General features: G+C 38.5%; 1 protein-coding gene across 2 annotated transcripts in view; it reads left to right on the forward strand.

Annotated features, from left to right (window-relative positions):
- The window catches only part of LOC124711221 (peregrin), a 256,431-nt gene that overhangs the window by 99,280 nt on the left and 138,081 nt on the right, over positions 1 to 19,070 (forward strand). For both annotated transcript variants that reach the window (XM_047241178.1, XM_047241180.1), the window contains exons 10-13: positions 3,728 to 3,846; positions 10,909 to 11,089; positions 12,958 to 13,251; positions 16,531 to 16,684. In XM_047241178.1, coding sequence (XP_047097134.1) covers positions 3,728 to 3,846; positions 10,909 to 11,089; positions 12,958 to 13,251; positions 16,531 to 16,684 — 748 coding nt within the window. The remainder of the gene's footprint in view (positions 1 to 3,727; positions 3,847 to 10,908; positions 11,090 to 12,957; positions 13,252 to 16,530; positions 16,685 to 19,070) is intronic.

Below are 19,070 nucleotides of genomic sequence, written 5' to 3' on the forward strand. Positions count from 1 at the left end.
AATGAACAAATTTATTTTTGGATCCATGGCATTTTTGAAATGTTTGAAGAGATTTTATAGAGATATAATGTCACTTGCATGCTAAAACAGTTCTCCTGCTACCATGTGTGTACTGACTGACGATATCAGTCCAGCAGCAGAGTTGAACTGCATGCCATACCTGTTTCTGAGGCATGGAAAACTGTGCACTCTGGTGTAATATTCTCAAAAGAAGCACACTAAGATGGAAGACTGAAAAAAATTGTGATAGATGTAAACTGCAGCATTCTCGTCCATTCTGGTTTTAGTTTTATACACTGACCATAATTTAATTCCTCGTAACTGTTTTGTTTCCACAGAGTGACATCATCGTCTTGATATACTGCATATAGCATGCAACATAACGTAATATGCATTACAATTTATGCACATTAGTGACTTACGGAGCCTGTACACAGCACTTAACGACTGATAGGTCATTCTGCAGTTACAGTGGGTGGCGCACATGGCGATATTTTGTGGTTGTATAGAATGTGGTGGAAGACAGAATTCGTGCTATAGACATTTCATTTACAATTTTACGATATTTTAAGTGTTGTTTCCTTCAAAGTATTTCCCAGTATTGAGTACGTGCTGTTTGGAATATTATTTCCTGGAATGATTTTTTTTTTAACGACACCGACTTCTTTTATTACTGATTTCTGAATGTGCTATATGCTTTGGAAACAACTTCCTTTCATTTTAGTTTTGGTCATAGTGCAGAGGAAAAATTCTGACAAGTTCAGTTTGAGAGGAAAGTATGGGAGAAATATGACAGATGTGCATTGTTTTGAAACAAACTTGCACTTGAAAGCAGGATCTGAGCTAGCGTACCATTGCAGTGCAAAATCCAAGAACTTTTTCACTCGGTCTTGGAGGCAGCAAGCACCCCTCAGATATTTTACAGTTTGTGAGGTAGATATTAACTTTTAATATTGAATGCCTTTTTGGGGTGCACTCAGCCTCGTGATGCCAATTGAGGAGCTACTCAACCGAACAGTAGCGGTTTCAGTCAAGAATACCGTCATAGCGACCAGGAGAGCGGTATGCTGACCCCACGCCCCTCCTATCCGCATCCTCCACTGAGGATTACATGGCGGTCAGATGGTCCCGGTAGGCCACTCATGGCCTGAAGACTGAGTGCTTTTATTGAATTCCTTTTTAAATCACAGATCACCACAGACACTGACTACCTTGAGATTCACTGCAGTCTATTTTAATATTTTGCAAAACAGACAGTCTGAGGATATCATTCCAAACATTTTATAACTGTTTTTTTGGTTTTACAGTATGAGCTTATGAGATGGCAGTTTTACAGTATGAGCTTATGAGATGGCATACTTGTTTTTTTGGGGTCTTCTGTATTGAGCAACGCAGTATGCTTCTGTACAGTTTCAGAATCAATATCTTTCAACTGGAAAATCTTTCATTATTAGTTTAAAGTATCTCTGTTTTTCATATTTCTGCGGATTTCTCCCTCTCTTTATTTATTTCCTTTATTCACTTTTTTTGTCAAGAGTTGTTGGTGCATTCTCAGACAAGTGGCAGGTAACCTAATGGTGTCCATAGGATTTGTATGAGGATTATAGGGATGACTCAGACATGTACCATCTACACTTCGTGGATGATGATATGTTCTAAGTGAAGATTTGGAAAACTCTTTCTGATGATCATATTTTTTGGGAAGCTAACCAGGTTAGAATGCTTGAGGTATCTCAATTGTGGATCACAGATAATTAAATATAGCATATTTCAACTTCAAAGCGGGCTGAGTTCTCACCTCTATATTTCAAAAATGCTGGTGTTGATGGGAAGAGTCTATACGGCATGGGCTCTTGTTATTGGAGCTAATTTAATGAAACCTTTGAATATGTGTTGAAACTTTTAATTTATTTAACCCTATTGTTCAATGTGAGTACTATGCTGTGCAGTATATTACAATTCATCTAGTTTTAATCTAACTATTGTGTATATTATATTTATAATTATAGCTTTAGATGATTAATTTAGAAAACATTTCTATAATAGGGGTTTTCAGTAATTTGGAGTGGGACTCGCCCCAAGTAGTCCAGATTTACAGAATGTCTGTGGAGAACATCTCTCACAAAACCAGGACAATACAGTAACTGTACTTCACAAAAAAGCAGACACACAAGGCATAAAAAAACTTCAGGCTTATCAGCCTCCTCTACATAATGTACAAGATATTCACTAAAATTGTCATCAACTGCATAGAAAAATATTGGATTTTAATGAGAGAAAGGAACAAGTTGTCTTTGGAAGTGGCTTAGCTCAACGGACCATATACAAATCAAGAACGAAATTTTAAAATTTTTTAATGAGTTTGGATTACCACTTTGTCTTTGGGTTCATAGAATCTAGACCAATCTGAATTATCATGAAGTCCAAATCAGTGACAGTTTGCTTTATTTCTTTTGACTAATTTAAACTGTTCATATGGAAAAACTATCTTCTTTATGTGCCTTTGTAAAACATCATGTGGCATTTCTTCTACAGTGTCATTATATTCATTACTCTCTTTTTTCTGAACAATCATTTACATTATATAAACATTTAAAGACGTATTTGAATTCTTGTCCAATTTTACATATGTTCTTAGTTACTAGCCATCTGAGATCTTAACACTTTCGAAATGAAATGCCTGTCCTACATGTTTCTCTTTCATTACCTGCGTACTCTTATTGACTTCAATTGTTTCCCTTCCAAAATTTTCATAGTATCTACACGTCCCCCTGAAGACATTTTGGAATAAATTCTTGTTATCTACATGTCTGACCTACAGCCTGATGAGTCTGCTTCTTTCTTGTATTATATCTGTGTTTGCTGTGAATCTTATATGAGACTTTGAGCACTTGTAATCTAGGATGAGGCTAGGGTAGTCACAGTAATTTTTTTAAATTGTGTAGTAAAATGCAGCTGATTTCATGTTTAATTTTATTTGGTCTTTGTCAATCCCCCTTTTTTAAATATGTTTTCCTTGGAAGAATTGGTCAAAACAAACATGTTGTTGTCTACAAATCCCGTCATTTCTGATATCGTATTCAAAATATCACTCTGAAGAATATAACTTTTGTGGTGTCTTATTAATATTAACAAGAATCAGCTGTGGTGCTTGAGATGATCAAGATTACTTCCTCAGAAGAGTCATTCTTTAATTTTGTCCTACTTTCGCAGTAAAGATCATTTTGTAGTGGTGTTTACACAAAGTTTTTTTAACTCTTATTAGGGACATTGTACCACCTCAGTGTACAAGAAGAAATCGAGCGGAACGCTCTTTGACCAAGATGAAGCTGAACAATAGTGTATAAGACAGCACATTACAAATGTAGGAAATAAACATTAACACTAGGTCATGACAAAAATTATACAGTGGTTTTAAAGCTAGGAGCCTTATATAGAGTTTTATACAAGAAGGATGATTGACAGCAACCATTGTTAAATATTTTAAATCTGTACGTCATTGTTAAATCAAAAACTGTGTTACAAGAGTGAAGACTGTTTAATTTACTAAAACAAATAAGTTCCACAATTGTGATGGATGGTAAAAAGGAACAGTTGTGTAAGATTTTCTCTAGAACATAATGCAGCTGTATACGGGTTGCTAGTGCAAGGTAGGAGCATATCATACAATATCTCCTTGAATGTTTTGACAAGTCTGCAATTGAAATACATTACTGTATTGTTGCAGGGTGAACTTTATCGACAACTGAAGTTTTGGCAGTGCCTTCGCCAAGATTTGGAACGAGCTCGACTCCTCTGTGAACTGGTGCGCAAACGAGAGAAGCTCAAAAAAGAACTATGCAAATTGTAAGTTTCTCGTATGGGTATCAAATTTAATTTTTAAAGTATTCATTAGTATCTGAATTCATAGCTGAGAAATGTATAAGTAGTTACTGAATTACTGGAGGCAATAATATGTTCCTAAACGTGATTCTTTTCTTCTGTTACTATTCATTATTATTATAGTTGTTTGTTATTACATTAAAGGATGTTAATTTGAAATACATAGTCATAAACTAATTGTTAGTGTATAGAATTCACTACATGAAGATTAAAGGTGAATGACAGAACTTTTGTCTTCAGTAAGAGCAGATGTGGGAATGTGGTCAGTTAGAGCAAGTATATTGGAGATTATTTCAGTCCATCTCTTCTTCCCTCTCTCTCTATCCATCTCCTCCTCATTCTCTCTCAGCCTGTCTGCTCCTCCCAACTCTCTCTCTCTCTCTCTCTCTCTCTCTCTCTCTCTCTCTGTCCATCTCCTCCTACTGTCTCTCTCAGTCCCTCTTCTCCTGCCCCACCCTCTCTGTTCATTCCCTGCATTGAGCAAGGTAGCACAGTGGTTAGCACACTGGACTTGCATCTGAGAGGACTACACTTCCAGCTCACATCTGGCCATCCAGATTTAGGTTTTCCGTGATTTCACTAAATTGCTTATGGCAAATGCTGGGACAGATCCTTTGAAAGGGCACGGCCAATTTCCTTCTCCATCCTTCCCCAATCCGGGCTTACGCTGTCTCTAATGATCTTGTTGTCAATGGGACATTAAACATTAATGTCCTTTTCCATCCCCTCTTTCCTCCCTCTGTCATCTCCTACCCCCCCCCCCCCCTCCATCAGTCTCCTCCTCCCCCCTCCCTCCATCCACCTCCTCCTCTTCCCGCTCTGTCCATTTCCTCTCCCCCTCCCTCAGTTCATTTCTCCTCCCCCTCCCTCTGTCCATTTCCCCTCTCCCATATCTGTGACCATCTCCTCTTTCCCGCTACCTGTCTGTCAATCTCCTCTTCTCCTCATTCTCACTCCATGTTATCACTAATACCCCAGTAGGTGGGTGCTGCTTCCTACCCCCACAGTATTTCTTTCCAGATATTAGTAAGTGTACCATGTTTGGTTGAAATCAATCCACGGATTTAGGAGAAGTTTTTTGTCAATGGCTGTTCCCAAATATGCACATGTCACATACATTTAACATATTTTAGACAGGTTTGTATACAAATTTCATCTGTATCTCTAGTGACTTTCACCCTGCTGTTTCATTTTCATACAGCTCAATGTTTATGACATCAAATGTCCTAAACTATATGTCATGCAATGATATAATTGCATTTGAACTTATTAAATGGTAATACCAAGAGTGTAATGGAGAGAGGAGCAGAATATAATCAAAGTTGTTGCAGAGAGCCCTTGCATTTCATAGCATCCAATGTTAGGCACTTCGTCAGCTATGTTGTGATTGTTCAAACAAATTTCGGGCTTGCAGCCGGTCGTCTTTCAATACTTTGCATGATATTTCAACTGGGCACCTGCCAGTCATCTTCAGGTGAGCTGTCACAGACTGGCGAAAACGTCCTCCGTTCCGCAATATATAGCGTACTGTAACTATCCTGCGCATACGTCGAAAACTTGATAGATGAACCACATTGCCCACCAGCAGCGCCCTCGCTGGTGGAATAGCGGAACTCAGTCACCCTCTGCGTTGCTGTTTGCCACGGCCGTGGACGCACTCTGTCGTCTTCGATTTGAGCAAATCATGGAGATGATGGGATTCCATGCACTGTCCAGCTGGTAGCCGCTGTCACGGTTTAACAGATTTTCTGCCAGTCGTGTTACTACAGATTCTTTAATAATGGAGTCCCAGAAAGACGTTTCTGTGGACAAAATCATTGTTTTCTCACACTCCATTGAATGTCCAGTAGAAATACAATGTTCAGCAATAGCGGACTTGCTTTACTGCAAAAGACGGGTGTAACGTTGATGTTCAGTGCAGCGTTCTTTCACAGTGCGTATGGTTTGACCTATGTAAGCCATACCACATTGGCACGGTATCTTGTAAATTCCGGCCTTTCATAGTAACAGATTGTCCTTAACTGATCCCACAAGGTCCGCAATCTTCGATGGTGGGTGGAAAAGCACTTTTACCTGAAATTTTCTGAGGATTCTTGCCAACGAAAGGAAGAAAAGCTAAAGATTGTTCCGGCATGTTCTCCTCTTTATTCACTTCCTGCTTCTTAGTTTTAACTGTTAGTGCCGTGTTAATCTGCCGGATGGAATACGCATTTTCACTTAATACTGTCTTTAGATGGGCGAGTTCTTGAGGTAAGCTATCTAGATCTGAGACAGTATGAGCTCTATGAACAAGTGTTTTAAGCAAACTCATGGTTTGCGATGGGTGATGGCAATTCGATGCTTGCAGGTACAAATCAGTATGAGTGGGTTTCCAGTAAACTGAATGCCCTAGAGAAACATCATTCTTCCTTCGAACCAGGACGTCCAAGAAAGGCAAACAACCATCTTTTTCTATTTCCATGGCGAACTGGATGTTGCTATGAATGGAGTTGAGGTGATGTTGAAACTCCATTAATTTATCTTCTCCATGAGGCCACACTATGAAAGTGTCATCCACATACCGCCAAAAAACTGTTGGTTTCAGGGCAGCTGATTCAAGCACTCTCTCTTCAAAATCCTCCATAAAAAGGTTGGCCACCAAAGGAGACAGGAGGCTACCCATGGCGACACCGTCAGTCTGTTCAAAATATTCTTGATTAAACACAAAGTCAGCTGAGGAAAGAGCGTGCCTGAACAAAACAGTGATATCTACAGGAAACATGTTACCAATCAGTGTCAAAGAATCTGCAAGAGGAACTTTTGTAAAAAGTGAGACACATCAAAACTTACTAGAAGGTCTACACTGCTAAGACGAAGAGCCCCCAGTCTATTGATAAAATCAGCTGAGTTACGTATGTGATGTGAGCACTTGCCTACGAAAGGTCTCAGTAAGGAAGTGAGATGTTTAGCTAAATCATATGTAGGAGCTCCAATGTTGCTCACTATTGGACGCAGAGGAAGACCCTCTTTATGAATCTTTGGAAGGCCATACAGTCTTGGAGGTACACAACCATGTGGTCTTAACCTCTTGATGGTCTCTTGCGGTAAGGAGGAGGAATTTAATAGTGCTGAAGTTTTCCGTTGCACACGTCCTGTAGGATCGTAATCAATCCTCCTATAGGTAGAGTCACTTTGCAGACCATACATCTTATCTTTATACACACCACGAGGTAACAAAACTGTTGCATTACCTTTGTCAGCTTTCAATACCACTACGTCAGGGTCCTCTCTCAGATTTCGTAATGCAACCCTTTCTGCAGAGGTTAAATTACTGCGTTGAGTAGGAACTTTCAACAGAGCACGGCAAGTTTCCCTCTTATTTCGTCTGCAGCATCCAAAGGAAGACGTCATACAGCTTCTTCAACACCACTCAAAATACTTATTAATGGTGGTGCTGTAGGTGTAGGTGCAAAGTTGAGTCCCTTGCTTAATACAGACAGTTTCGCGTCGTCCAAATTCTTCTCCGTGAGATTGACAACGGAATGTTGTACCATTATCCCTTCTGGCGACGGCTTCTGTAGTAACAGATGATCAAATTTTGATATCTGCTGACAATTAGCATCCTTGTGGATCCACTCGAACTTGGCCGAAGTCTCTCCATCAACCCAGTCCCATGATACAGGAGAAAGATACCTTGCAACCTTCAGATGTAACTGGTAAAGTTCTGCTGAAATAGCATCTAACCTTCATCTTGTGTAGCAAATCCTCTCTTTGACAATAGCAAGACTAGCCTTCTCAGTAATCTTCCATGCAGCAGCGGTCTTAATGAAATGAATCACTCTAGCAAATTTTGGTATAATGCCATGGTCCCGACATCTCAATAAAAAGGTTAAAGAACTTAAAAGCTTTGCTCTTTTACCACGTAGCTTCTCGAAACTTCGGATATGTGAGGCCATCTCCTCCCCGTAAAGGCTTCTGATGTGAATTTTAAAATTTTCCTGGTGAATTGACTGTTCAAACAAATTTTGGGCTTGCAGCTGGTTGTCGTTCAATACTTCGCACGATATTTCAACAGGGCACCTGCCAGTCATCTTCAGGTGTCCCGTCGCAGACTGGTGAAAACATCCTCCATTCCGCAATATATAGCGTACGGTAACTATTCTGCGCATGCGTTGAAAACTTGATAGATGAACCACATTGCCCCCCCCCCCCCCACCCCCCCACCCCACCCCCAGCAGCACCCTCGCTGGTGGAATAGCGGAACTCAGTCGCCCTCTGTGTTGCTGTTTGCCACGGCCGTCTACCCACTCTGTCATCTTTGATTTGAGCAAATCGTGGAGATATGGGATTCCATGCACTGTCCAGCTGGTAGCCGCTGTCATGGTTTAACAGATTTTCTGCCAGTCATATTTCTACAGATTCTTTAATAATGGAGTCCCAGAAAGACGTTGCTGTGGACATAATCATTGTTTTCTCATACTCCATTGAATGTCTAGTACAAATACAATGTTCAGCAACAGCAGACCTACAGCCTGAAGAGTCTGCTTCTTTCTTGTGTTATATCTGTGTTTGCTGTGAATCTTATATGAGTCTTTGACCACTTGTAATCTAGAATGAGGCTAGGGTAGTCACCCACCTTTTGCAGCCAAGCAAGTCTGCTATTGCTGAACATTGTATTTCTACTGGACATTCAATGGAGTATGAGAAAACAATGATTTTGTCCACAGCAACGTCTTTCTGGGACTCCATTATTAAAGAATCTGTAGAAATACAACTGGCGGAAAATCTGTTAAACTTTGACAGCGGCTACCAGCTGGACAGTGCATGGAATCCCATCATCTCCACGATTTGCTCAAATCGAAGATGACAGAGTGGGTCCACGGCCGTGGCAAACAGCAACGCAGAGGGTGCCTAAGTTCTGCTATTCCACCAGTGAGGGCGTTGCCGGCGGGCAGTGTGGTTCATCTATCAAGTTTTTGACACTTGCGCAGAATAGTTACAGTATGCTATATATTGCAGAACGGAGGACGTTTTCGCCAGTCTGCGACAGCTCACCTGAAGATGACTGGCAGGTGCCCAGTTGAAATATCGTGCGAATTATTGAATGACGACCGGCTGCAAGCCTGAAATTTGTTTCAAGAATCAGTTCACCGAGAAAATTTTAAAATTCACATATGTTGTGATGTTTTACTATGGGCTCCAATTATCATGTCATGAACTGCTCTAAGACAGTATATACAGGGTGAGCACAAAGTCTTGCCCTGATTATAAAAATTTGTAACAGAATAACTGTTTGCCATAATAAGTACATTTCATCTTGTTACATAGGTTAGTGTTACTAGTTGTTGTGACTAATAGATGGTGCTAGTGCTCCACAAAACTGACGCGGTCTGTTAGGTCACGTTAGGTGCTGGCAAAATGGTGTTGAAGCAGGAGAAAGCACAGTGTGTGCTTTGGTTTCAAAAACAAAATCACCCATCAGTGTTCAGCATAAATTTCAGGCGTCTTATGGACACAGCCCACCTGACGTTATATCAATAAAGCGATGGTATGCAAAGTTTAACAAAATAGGCAGCATTGAAGATCGTCCTTGAAGTGGCAGGCCTCGTGTGAATGATGCAACTGTTGATCGTGTTTGGTAATCATTTCAACGGAGTCCGTCTAAATCAACTCTTCAAGCATCACGTGAACTCCAAATATCACAAGCAAGTGTGGTGAAAATTCCTCATGAAAGGCGTAGGTTGCGTGTTTACAAAGTGCAAATCATGCAGGCCTTGCAAGTGAATGATTTGCTGACACGTGCTGAATTTGCAACTGATATTCTCAACAGGAGTAATGGTGCTAACGATTACTTAAATCGCATATGCTTTACCGATGAATCCACCTTTCATGTCAGTGGAATAGTAAATAGGCATAATGTCCGTATATGGGGTTCAGAGTCTCCACATACTACTGTACAATTACAGTGAGACAGTGAAAAAGTGAATGTTTGGTGTGGCCTATGCATAACAGGGTTTTTGGACCACTTTTCTTCGTGGAAAAATCCTTTACTGCTAATATTTACTTAGACATTTTGCAACAGTTCATTATGCCACAGTTAGAAGAATGTCAACCAGGGATAATTATCCAGCAAGATGGAAGAACACCCCCCACCCCCACGGAACAGTCCAACACCCTGGCCACCCCGCTCTCCATATATTACAGCCCTTGAATTTTATATCCAGGGCTATATCAAGGACAGAGTCTTCATCACATCAGTTGCTGATGTCAACGAATTAAGGCTAGGATACAAGCTGCTGTGGGTACTGTGACAGAACACATGTTACGAAACACCTGGCGAACTGGAATACGGCCTCAACATTCTCCGAGCTACCAATGGAACACACGTTGAGGTTTACTAACGTAAGGTCTTAAGAAAAGCTAGTAACACTAACCTGTGTAATGGCATCAAATCTAAATTATTATATCAAACAGTTATTCTGTAATAAATTTAATAAATTGTTATAATCAGGGCAAGACTTTGTGCTCACCCTGTACATCATTCTGTTTTACTCACTTTTGTGCTAGTAATGTAGAAAAAGAAAGATCCCAGAGTCTAAAAAAAAAAAAAAAGTTGTATACTTATTAAACTAAATAGGTTAGCACATGAAACACCAAAACCTCCCTCCCTCCCTCCCTCCCTCCCTCCCTCCCTCCCTCCCTCTCTCTCTCTCTCTCCCTCTCTCTCTCTCTCTCCCTCTCTCTCTCTCTCTTTCTTTCTCTCCCTCCCTCCCCCGTCCCTCTCTCCTCTCCCCATCCCCCTCCCACCTCCCCCTCTCCGCTTCCCCTCTCCCCCCCTTCTCACCCTCAACCCCCACTGTCTCACTCCTTCTCCCCCCCCCCTCTCTCAACGTTGTAGGGTGTGGGTGGAGAGAGGTGTGAGGGAAAAATTCTTACATGTCTTTCCTTAGTAATTAATGACTAGAGTGTTCTGTAAAAATTTTAATATCGAAACTGTGTTCAAATTACAAATCTAATTCATTCTCTTACCTTTTACCACCCTGCTAGGAGGGAACACTGTCTGCGGATGGAACTATGTCCTCGAGAATGCTTCATGATAGGTCTTATAGATCTATTGCAGACGAAAGACACTGGTGAAATATTCTCAGAGCCTGTTGACCAGACAGAAGTTGTGGACTACAGTGACGTTGTTAAGCAGCCAATGGATTTATCAACAATGCGTGTCAAGGTATTAATTTTCGACTTTTACATCTGTTGGGCTCAGCACTTTCATCACCATGTTCCATTATAATGACTGTAATAAAGAAGTTAAAATTTCATTGTGGACCAGAACTCAAACTCAGATATATGTTTTTATGGTTTCATTTACAATGCTATACAAATGCAAACAATCTGTCGCACACAGTTTTAAGAATGGTTTTTGTGTCTTTGAAGACCAATATTTATAGCCATTTTGTTAGTTTAACCAGTAGTTATATATGGCTGGTCATATTAGCACAAGGTCTCAATGTATTTATTAAAAATTGGCTTTTTTGTGTTAGTTTCAAGCTCAAAATATCAAGATTTCATTTCTGTAACCTGACTTAATGTGGTGACAAAATGCATATACATTTGTCAAAAAATTACAGGATTAGTCAACATATACTGACGCATCTTGGAAAAATGTTATGTCTAGCACAGCTACACCTTGGAGTTAAGACACTTGTTATCATTACAGGAAGAGAAAGTAAAGACAAGACCTGTGATTGAGAAATAGTTAATTTCTCAGATATTGGAGTGTCTCAAATTTCAGTTGTGTAACTTTGGACTAGTGAGACCTGAGTTTCTCCCAGCTTGTACAATGTTCAACTAACTTGTGGAAATGTGTCAGGATGATGCCGCCAACAAGAGGTGATATTTCAGAGGTGCACATCCAGTTATTTTCAAGGCTAAACTGCAGCATGCAAGTACTGTGCAAGAATGTAAACTTTTCAAAATGTCGGCAGTTGTCAATGTCACCCGGCTGCATTCCCATAAGTTATTTGGACTTTGAACCTGTTTTAAACAGCTGCAAGTATTGGAAAATGGTCATGACAAAATCATTGATGAGCAATTGCGGTGATTATTTCCTCTTGCTCACACACCTCAAAACAGCTACAGAATATGATTCAGGTCTAACAAACTTTGCAAACAGCTATGTGACAAGAATATTGACCCATATTTTTTGCAGATGTCTTCATGAAAGAGGCCTCTATTATCATAGGCCCATTGTATGTGTTCTGTTAAAAATAGAACACCCTTAATCTTAAAGACAGCACTCAGTGATACATTAAGGATGGTAGCACATTAGATGGGACTGTATTTCGTACTCCGTGTATGAAATTTGAAATAATCCTACACTTGTACTTGATGGATGTCAGTATTATGTTTGCAGTCTGACAATGAAGCAGAAATTAGTATTACTAGATATGTGGTGATCTGAACTGTACAGTAGTGTCCTGTGTCGGTCCACAGGTGGGGGAGTGAGGTCCTCTAGTCTTTTGTCCTGTTGTACACTGGCATCATTGGTAATTGCGTTATGTGTGGGGTTTTTTTTATGATGTCAATAACATGAGAGCTCAGACGACATGCTGACATGGTGGGATGTCAGTGGCATACTGTTATACATTTCTAGCATGTGTTTTTAAGAAATCTAATATCCATGCCAGCACCTTCTAAGTGCTGAGAATTACTCATCTTGAGAAGTAGCTAAATCATCTGAAATCTCTGTGAATCTATGCCACATGCATATAAATCACCTGTAACCATTGTATTGTGTGCTTTTGAGCTAGTATTCCATTTCTGGAGTCATATAGAGACCCATAACTGTATTTTTCAGTGAATTTTAGTTTGTGTAAAAGGCCCATCTTCCAATTTATGAAAGCAGAGTGAAATGAATGTGTACGTTGACACAAAATGTGACATATTTACTGATCCCAGAACTGTTGTGGTCAGTATATTATGCATACAACATTTTTATGTAATTTCATGTTTTGATTTGATAATTTTAGGTTGCTTATCTGATTTATGCAGAGTGGTAACATAGTCGTCTATCAAATGTTACCTTTTTTATGTTAGGCAGCAAACTTTGAATATCAAGACCTTGATTCACTAGAAGCGGACTTCCTACTGATGATAAACAACTGCATGGCATATAATGCTCGTGACACCGTATTCTATCGGGCTGCACTCCGTATGCGAGAGCAAGGTGGAGCACTTATAAGGCAGGCCCGCTATGATATGGAGGTGCTAAAATTTGATCCAGTCACAGGATTGCTTATACCACCAGATGAATCTCCTGTAAAGACTCAGCATGCTGAATCTGATATTGACCGTGAACTTGCTGACATCACAAGCAAAGTGGAAGTTGGGGTATGTAAACTTACTGAATTAATTTTAATGTGAATTTTTTTGCAGTTCTCACTTTATTATTGTTTTTGTTGTGGTTTCCAAGTTCGTGTGCAGCTTTTTCAGATTTAAAATATAGAGATCCAGAATTTTTTCCTTGGGTGTAAACAATAAAAATGTATTAAAATAAAAAACAGTCACTAACAGAAATTGACAGATGTTTGCTTAGTTAAGAAGTCTCTGAAGTACCCATGACGACACTTCATTCAAGTATGTGGCACATACACTGTACTAAAATATTTGATGGTTTTTCTTGTGAAGAAATGACTTGTATGGGTTTACAGGAAAAAAATATTGTAAATACTCTGTCTGTTACATTTCTCAGATTTATTATGCTTTACATTATTTTTTGTAACTATTTTTAATATTGATAGGTAATAACATATATATACACGATCTTCTTTTTTTCTGCATAGTATCGTGCATTTTGAGTTTGTGTATTGACAAACTTCTACTGCCCATAGCTTCCTCTAGAACTTTCCAGTCTTTCTTTTTTAAATATGTTGATTAGGTATGTATTTTAGTAGTAACACATTGCAGCTTCTGCTCACCTCATCCAACTCTAGACTTTGCAATGTATTTCCCTCCTTGGCCCTCCTTATTTTCCCCTTCATGTGCTTTAGAGTTTCTTTATGAATTCTGTTTCTAAATTTTACAAAAATAAACTGTGTACAACAGGTTTAGTTCTATTTGCTTTCTTTGCCTTAGTGCCATACAGTATCTTAAATCAGGCAATATAAAATAGAATTCCTCTTTCTCTATGTGAATTTTCTTGATGATGTTTCTCAGTCAAAAGTTACAGTCCATATGAAACCTAACTGACAAATATCATTATGTTTCTCAATTTGTGTGTCAGTGTTGCAGTTCCTTTTCATACACGTATGATCAAGGCATATGACTCATGACTAGTGACTGGAAAATGTAGCATCTATTTTTTGCAAAATTCACATGTTTTTAAAAATTTACACCTATTTTTGTCAAAATTAGAATCAATTTGGTCTTTGTAAAAGTACTGAATGGGTCCTTTTTGACTGGAATGTTAACTTTTGGTAAAACTTCAACACCTTTTTCTTTGGAAATGGCCTTTGTTATTTCATCTGGCTGTACTCAAGCTTTCAAAAATAATTGTTCTCTTGGAAAGCAGCAGTATTTTCCTGCCAGTGAACTGAATGTGTTTCCAATTTAAGGTGTTTCTGAACATTATTTGTCTTTTCACAACCAATTTTATGGTTACAAAATATACAGATTGTTAACTTTGACCTTTTGTGGGCATTTAGAACCATGTAACTCATGCTTGGCAATGATACAGAAGCAACAAGGCACTTAGCATAGAAGTAGGACCGAATGTACTATAACTCTAGTTTAAGATTAGGAGAAGAATTTTGGCGCAGTTGAAAAACGTTTCAAATTTTGTTTTACAGTCACTATATGGTATAGCGACAGACAGCCGTAAGCATAAACAAACTAGAATTTTGACTGCCAGAGGGGAGAGGAGTGGTGCAGGGAAAGAAGCCCAGCCTCCGTTTCACAGGGCATCAGCGTTTACAGTAGAGGTGACACATTGTCAAAGAGAACGCTGATCTCATCTGGTGTTTTAAGGGTCGTAATTGAAATCTATGCTAGACCATGATTGGTCACTCCACTTATTTCAAAATAAGAAAATAAAACAATGAACAACACACAACACAAAGTATTGCTTGCTAAGTTTATCAAGGTATTGGTAATGACGCAGTTCAAGCCCGACCTCTAGCTGTATTCGATGCAACCACATTTCAAAATATCCACCATCTAACTTGCCATGTTAAAACTGTTCACATTTTACCATGTTTTGAGCCATTGTACCATCTGTTGAGCTTTAACTAACAAAAAACTGTACGCCTTTCTTTGTTATAAAATTCTAGGCCCCACGCCTGAGTACTACATTGTATTACACGACGTGTATCTTAAATAGACCATTCAACCAACCACAGTTCACATGGCTCCAGATAATTGAGTACATTGCAGCATACATTTTTTATTTTGCAAACAGGTTGTTAAGCACATTATATTTCCAAATTGGTCATCACCAGATGGGGTACAACACTAGTAACTGAAAATTAGTTACATTTTCAATATTTATATGCAGAAAAAGATTCTTATGCACACTATATTTTCAAACTGTGCATCACCAGATGAAGTACAACACCAGTAACTGAAAATTGGTTACATTTTCAATATCTATAAGCAGAAAATAAAGCTATTTCATCTCTGATAAAACAGTTCATATGGATACTGTTTGTTATGAAATAGCACCTATTAAGGTGTTTCGTGTTTTGAGCCAGAATTTGCATCTACTGTATTTCACATTTGTCACAAAATGTGAATTTTTTCCGTCCCTACTAATAACACGTATCATGTCTCCCTTTTAACAACATAACTTAAGATATCAGCGCAGAATTCTTTCAACTACCTGAGACAGTGTTTGAGGGCATCACTCTTAATACCTTCATTTCTGGAAAATTTGTAGTGTTCCTTGTAATTCATTTTGATTTTTCCTGATTTCCTAACTTATAAATTGGATTGTCAGTGCAGCAGCATGTACTTGGATTAGTACAAAGGAGCATGATAAGTAAAATGTTACTTAATATTTATGAAAGAAGTGCCTAAACAGAAGCAGTGAAAATGGCTGGCCAACTTGTATATATAATTAATTCAAAGTGTTAGTGTATTCTGTTCAGAGCCCGTCAATTAATTTTTGACTTGACACAAACTTGCATGCAAGTGCGCACGCTCACACACACACACACACACACACACACACACACACACACACACGCTCACACACAAAAATTCAAATTTGAATGTGGGATGTCAATTATTTATGTTACTTCTCATTCATACTTTTTGCCTCTCATGTTTTTAAGTGACTGCTCTTTTTCTTTAATGTCCAAATATACACTTTCTCTATTCTCTGGTGTGTGAAGGAATCTAGAATTTCGAAACTGAACTTTATTTGTAAATGTTTATTAATTGTACTTCAGTTGTCTCTGTTTATCTTGTGCTAAGTAAACACTCTTCTTCTTTCACAGATATTTGAAGTATTTATCTTTGATTTTTGTTTTTAGTAGATTTTTACCATTTGTAGCAGCTGCTAAAACCAAATGGTTATATGGATTTGAGAACCATGCCACTTTATTTTAGGTTTCCTCTTAAGTTGTATTGTAATTTTATGACTCATTAAGTTGTTTGATAATTTGTTTACAGGGCCGAGAAGCTTTAGCACGTTTACTGGAACTTCAAGTTCGATGCCAGGATTTAAAACTTGGTCCAGCTCGTGCAAAACGATTACGTCTCATTCGTTCTGCTATTACAAAGTTACGGCGGCGTATCAATGCATCAGCAGTGACTGCTCGTTCTGGTAAATGACCAAATGAGACTTATTATATAAGCAACAGAAAATTAATTAATATTACATTTTTTCTTAATTTTTTAAAATTGCTTTTATGTACTTTGGTGTTTATTCTGTTGTACTTTTAACATAAACTGACATATTTATTAAAATAAAAATTTAAAGATAATTTAAGTAGTAAATGTAACATCTCACCAAATCGTCTAGATGCTAAGTTGTCAGTTGGCACACACACACACACACACACACACACACACACACACACACACACAGAGAGAGAGAGAGAGAGAGAGAGAGAACAACTCTATAGTCAAAACTGACTACATTTCTCTGTCAGTAGATGTGTGTATGTGTGTGTATTTTATTTTACACATCTTGTTCCATAGGGCGAATTTGAGGAGTAAATCTATGTGGTCATGGAATATGTCGCTACATGAAATTACAATAGAAAAGTAATAATAGATATAATAATAAAGTGTTCATGAATCCTAAGAGACGACAAACTATAAGTTTATAGAAATGCAGTCAACAAAATAATGCAGGAATCAGCATAATTTTTCAAGGAACTAATCAACAGGATAGGAGGAGTGATCCACAAGGAAACTCGTCAGTTTGGATTTGAAAGAACCTGGATTTTTGCTATGACTTTTTGAATTCTTGTGGTAGCTTATTGAAAATAGTTGCAGCAGAATACTGCACCTCTTTTTGCACCAGAGTCAAGGAGGTGCAATCCAAATGCAGATTGGACTTCTGCCTAGTATTATCTGAGAGAAAGCTTCTATTTCTTTGGAATAAGCTGATATTGTTAACAAAAAATGACATTAAATAATATATAGATTGAGAGACCGATGTCAGAATATCCAGGCTAATGAACAGGGATCAACAAGAGGTTTGCGAACTTACACCACATATTGCCGAAACCATCCGTTCCTAAACCATCCGTTCTTGAGCCAAAAATACCCTTTGAGAATGGGAAGAGTTACCCCGAAATACAATACCATACATCATAACCAAATGAAAATAAGCAAAGTAGACTGCTCTTCATGTTGAATTATCACTTATTCCAGATACTGTTCTGATAGTAAAAATGTGAGCATTAAGTCTTTGAACAAGATCCTAAACATGGGCTTTCCACTACAGTTTACCATTGATCTAAACACCTAGAAATTTGAACTGTTCAGTCTCACTAATCATGTGCCCATTCTTTGTAATTAAAACGTCGGGGTTTGTTCAATTGTGTGTTAGAAACTGTAAAAACTGATCTTACTGTGATAAAGCATTTATTTTCTACAAGCCATGAACTTCCTTCTTGAACTGCAGTATCTGAAACAGTGCCAAATTGCACACAACATCCTTTACTACTGAGCTAGTGTCATGAGCAAACAGAAATATTTTAGAAGCATCTATAATACGAGAAGGCATGTAATTTATATAAATAAGGAGCAGGAGTGGCCACAGCACTGATCCCCAGGGGCCGCCCATTTGAACCCACATTTTAGCTATTTTCAAAACTGTGGAGAATGACCTTTTGCCATTTGTTCTTAAAGTAAGAAGTGAACCAGTTTTTTGTGTGTGTGTGTGTGTGTGTGTGTGTGTGCGCGCGCGGACGTGCGTGTGTGTGTGTGCACGTGTGCGTGTACATGCGTGATAGAGAGGGAGGGGGGGGGGTCATGCATAGGAAGTCTGTGTCTGTTGAAGGAATAACTCGGTGTCTCTAATATTTATGAATTGTTACCTCACTAATTAAATTATTTATATTCTACCAAGGACTTTCCAATGCCATATGAAGCAAGATTTTTATTTTTTGTAACTATGTGAGCTCAGTAACTGCCAGTATAAAGTCTGGCCATTCTGTAGAAGTTTCCAAGGATAATGTCATCCAAACAAAACCAGTAAATTCCAAAGGTCTCTAAACACCCACTGCTGTTACTATTACAGCATTAATCGTTGGTGAAGGTTTTCTGCTAAACTGATACTATTAAGTAGTGATACACAAAGGCAGAATTTATGTACATTCTTTTTGAAGCATAATGAATAGATGTTCTCACAATTTTTGCTGTCTTGATGTGTAAACGTTGATGTGGTGGTCTTTCCTTCTGTATCAGAGCATAACTGTGATGATACAGAAATGATTCATATCTGAACTCTTGTCACAGTGTGGAAACCACAATGTTGCTGGAATGTTTCTGTAAACATGTAAATTCATTTTTATAAATAATGTAAAAAGAGAAGTTAGCATTCATTTTAGTAGGTATGGCACTGAGTCATCGGTAGGCACATAAATGAGAAAGAGGACTGTGCTAACTTTTGCATGAATCTTTCTTCAGAGCTACAGACTGCACATACGAATAGCTGTATGACCACGCTACCCTGTCTGGCTCATACTAGACAGTGG

This window comes from Schistocerca piceifrons, chromosome 8, assembly GCF_021461385.2.
Source record: "Schistocerca piceifrons isolate TAMUIC-IGC-003096 chromosome 8, iqSchPice1.1, whole genome shotgun sequence".
NCBI classification, from domain to species: Eukaryota; Metazoa; Arthropoda; class Insecta; order Orthoptera; family Acrididae; genus Schistocerca; species Schistocerca piceifrons.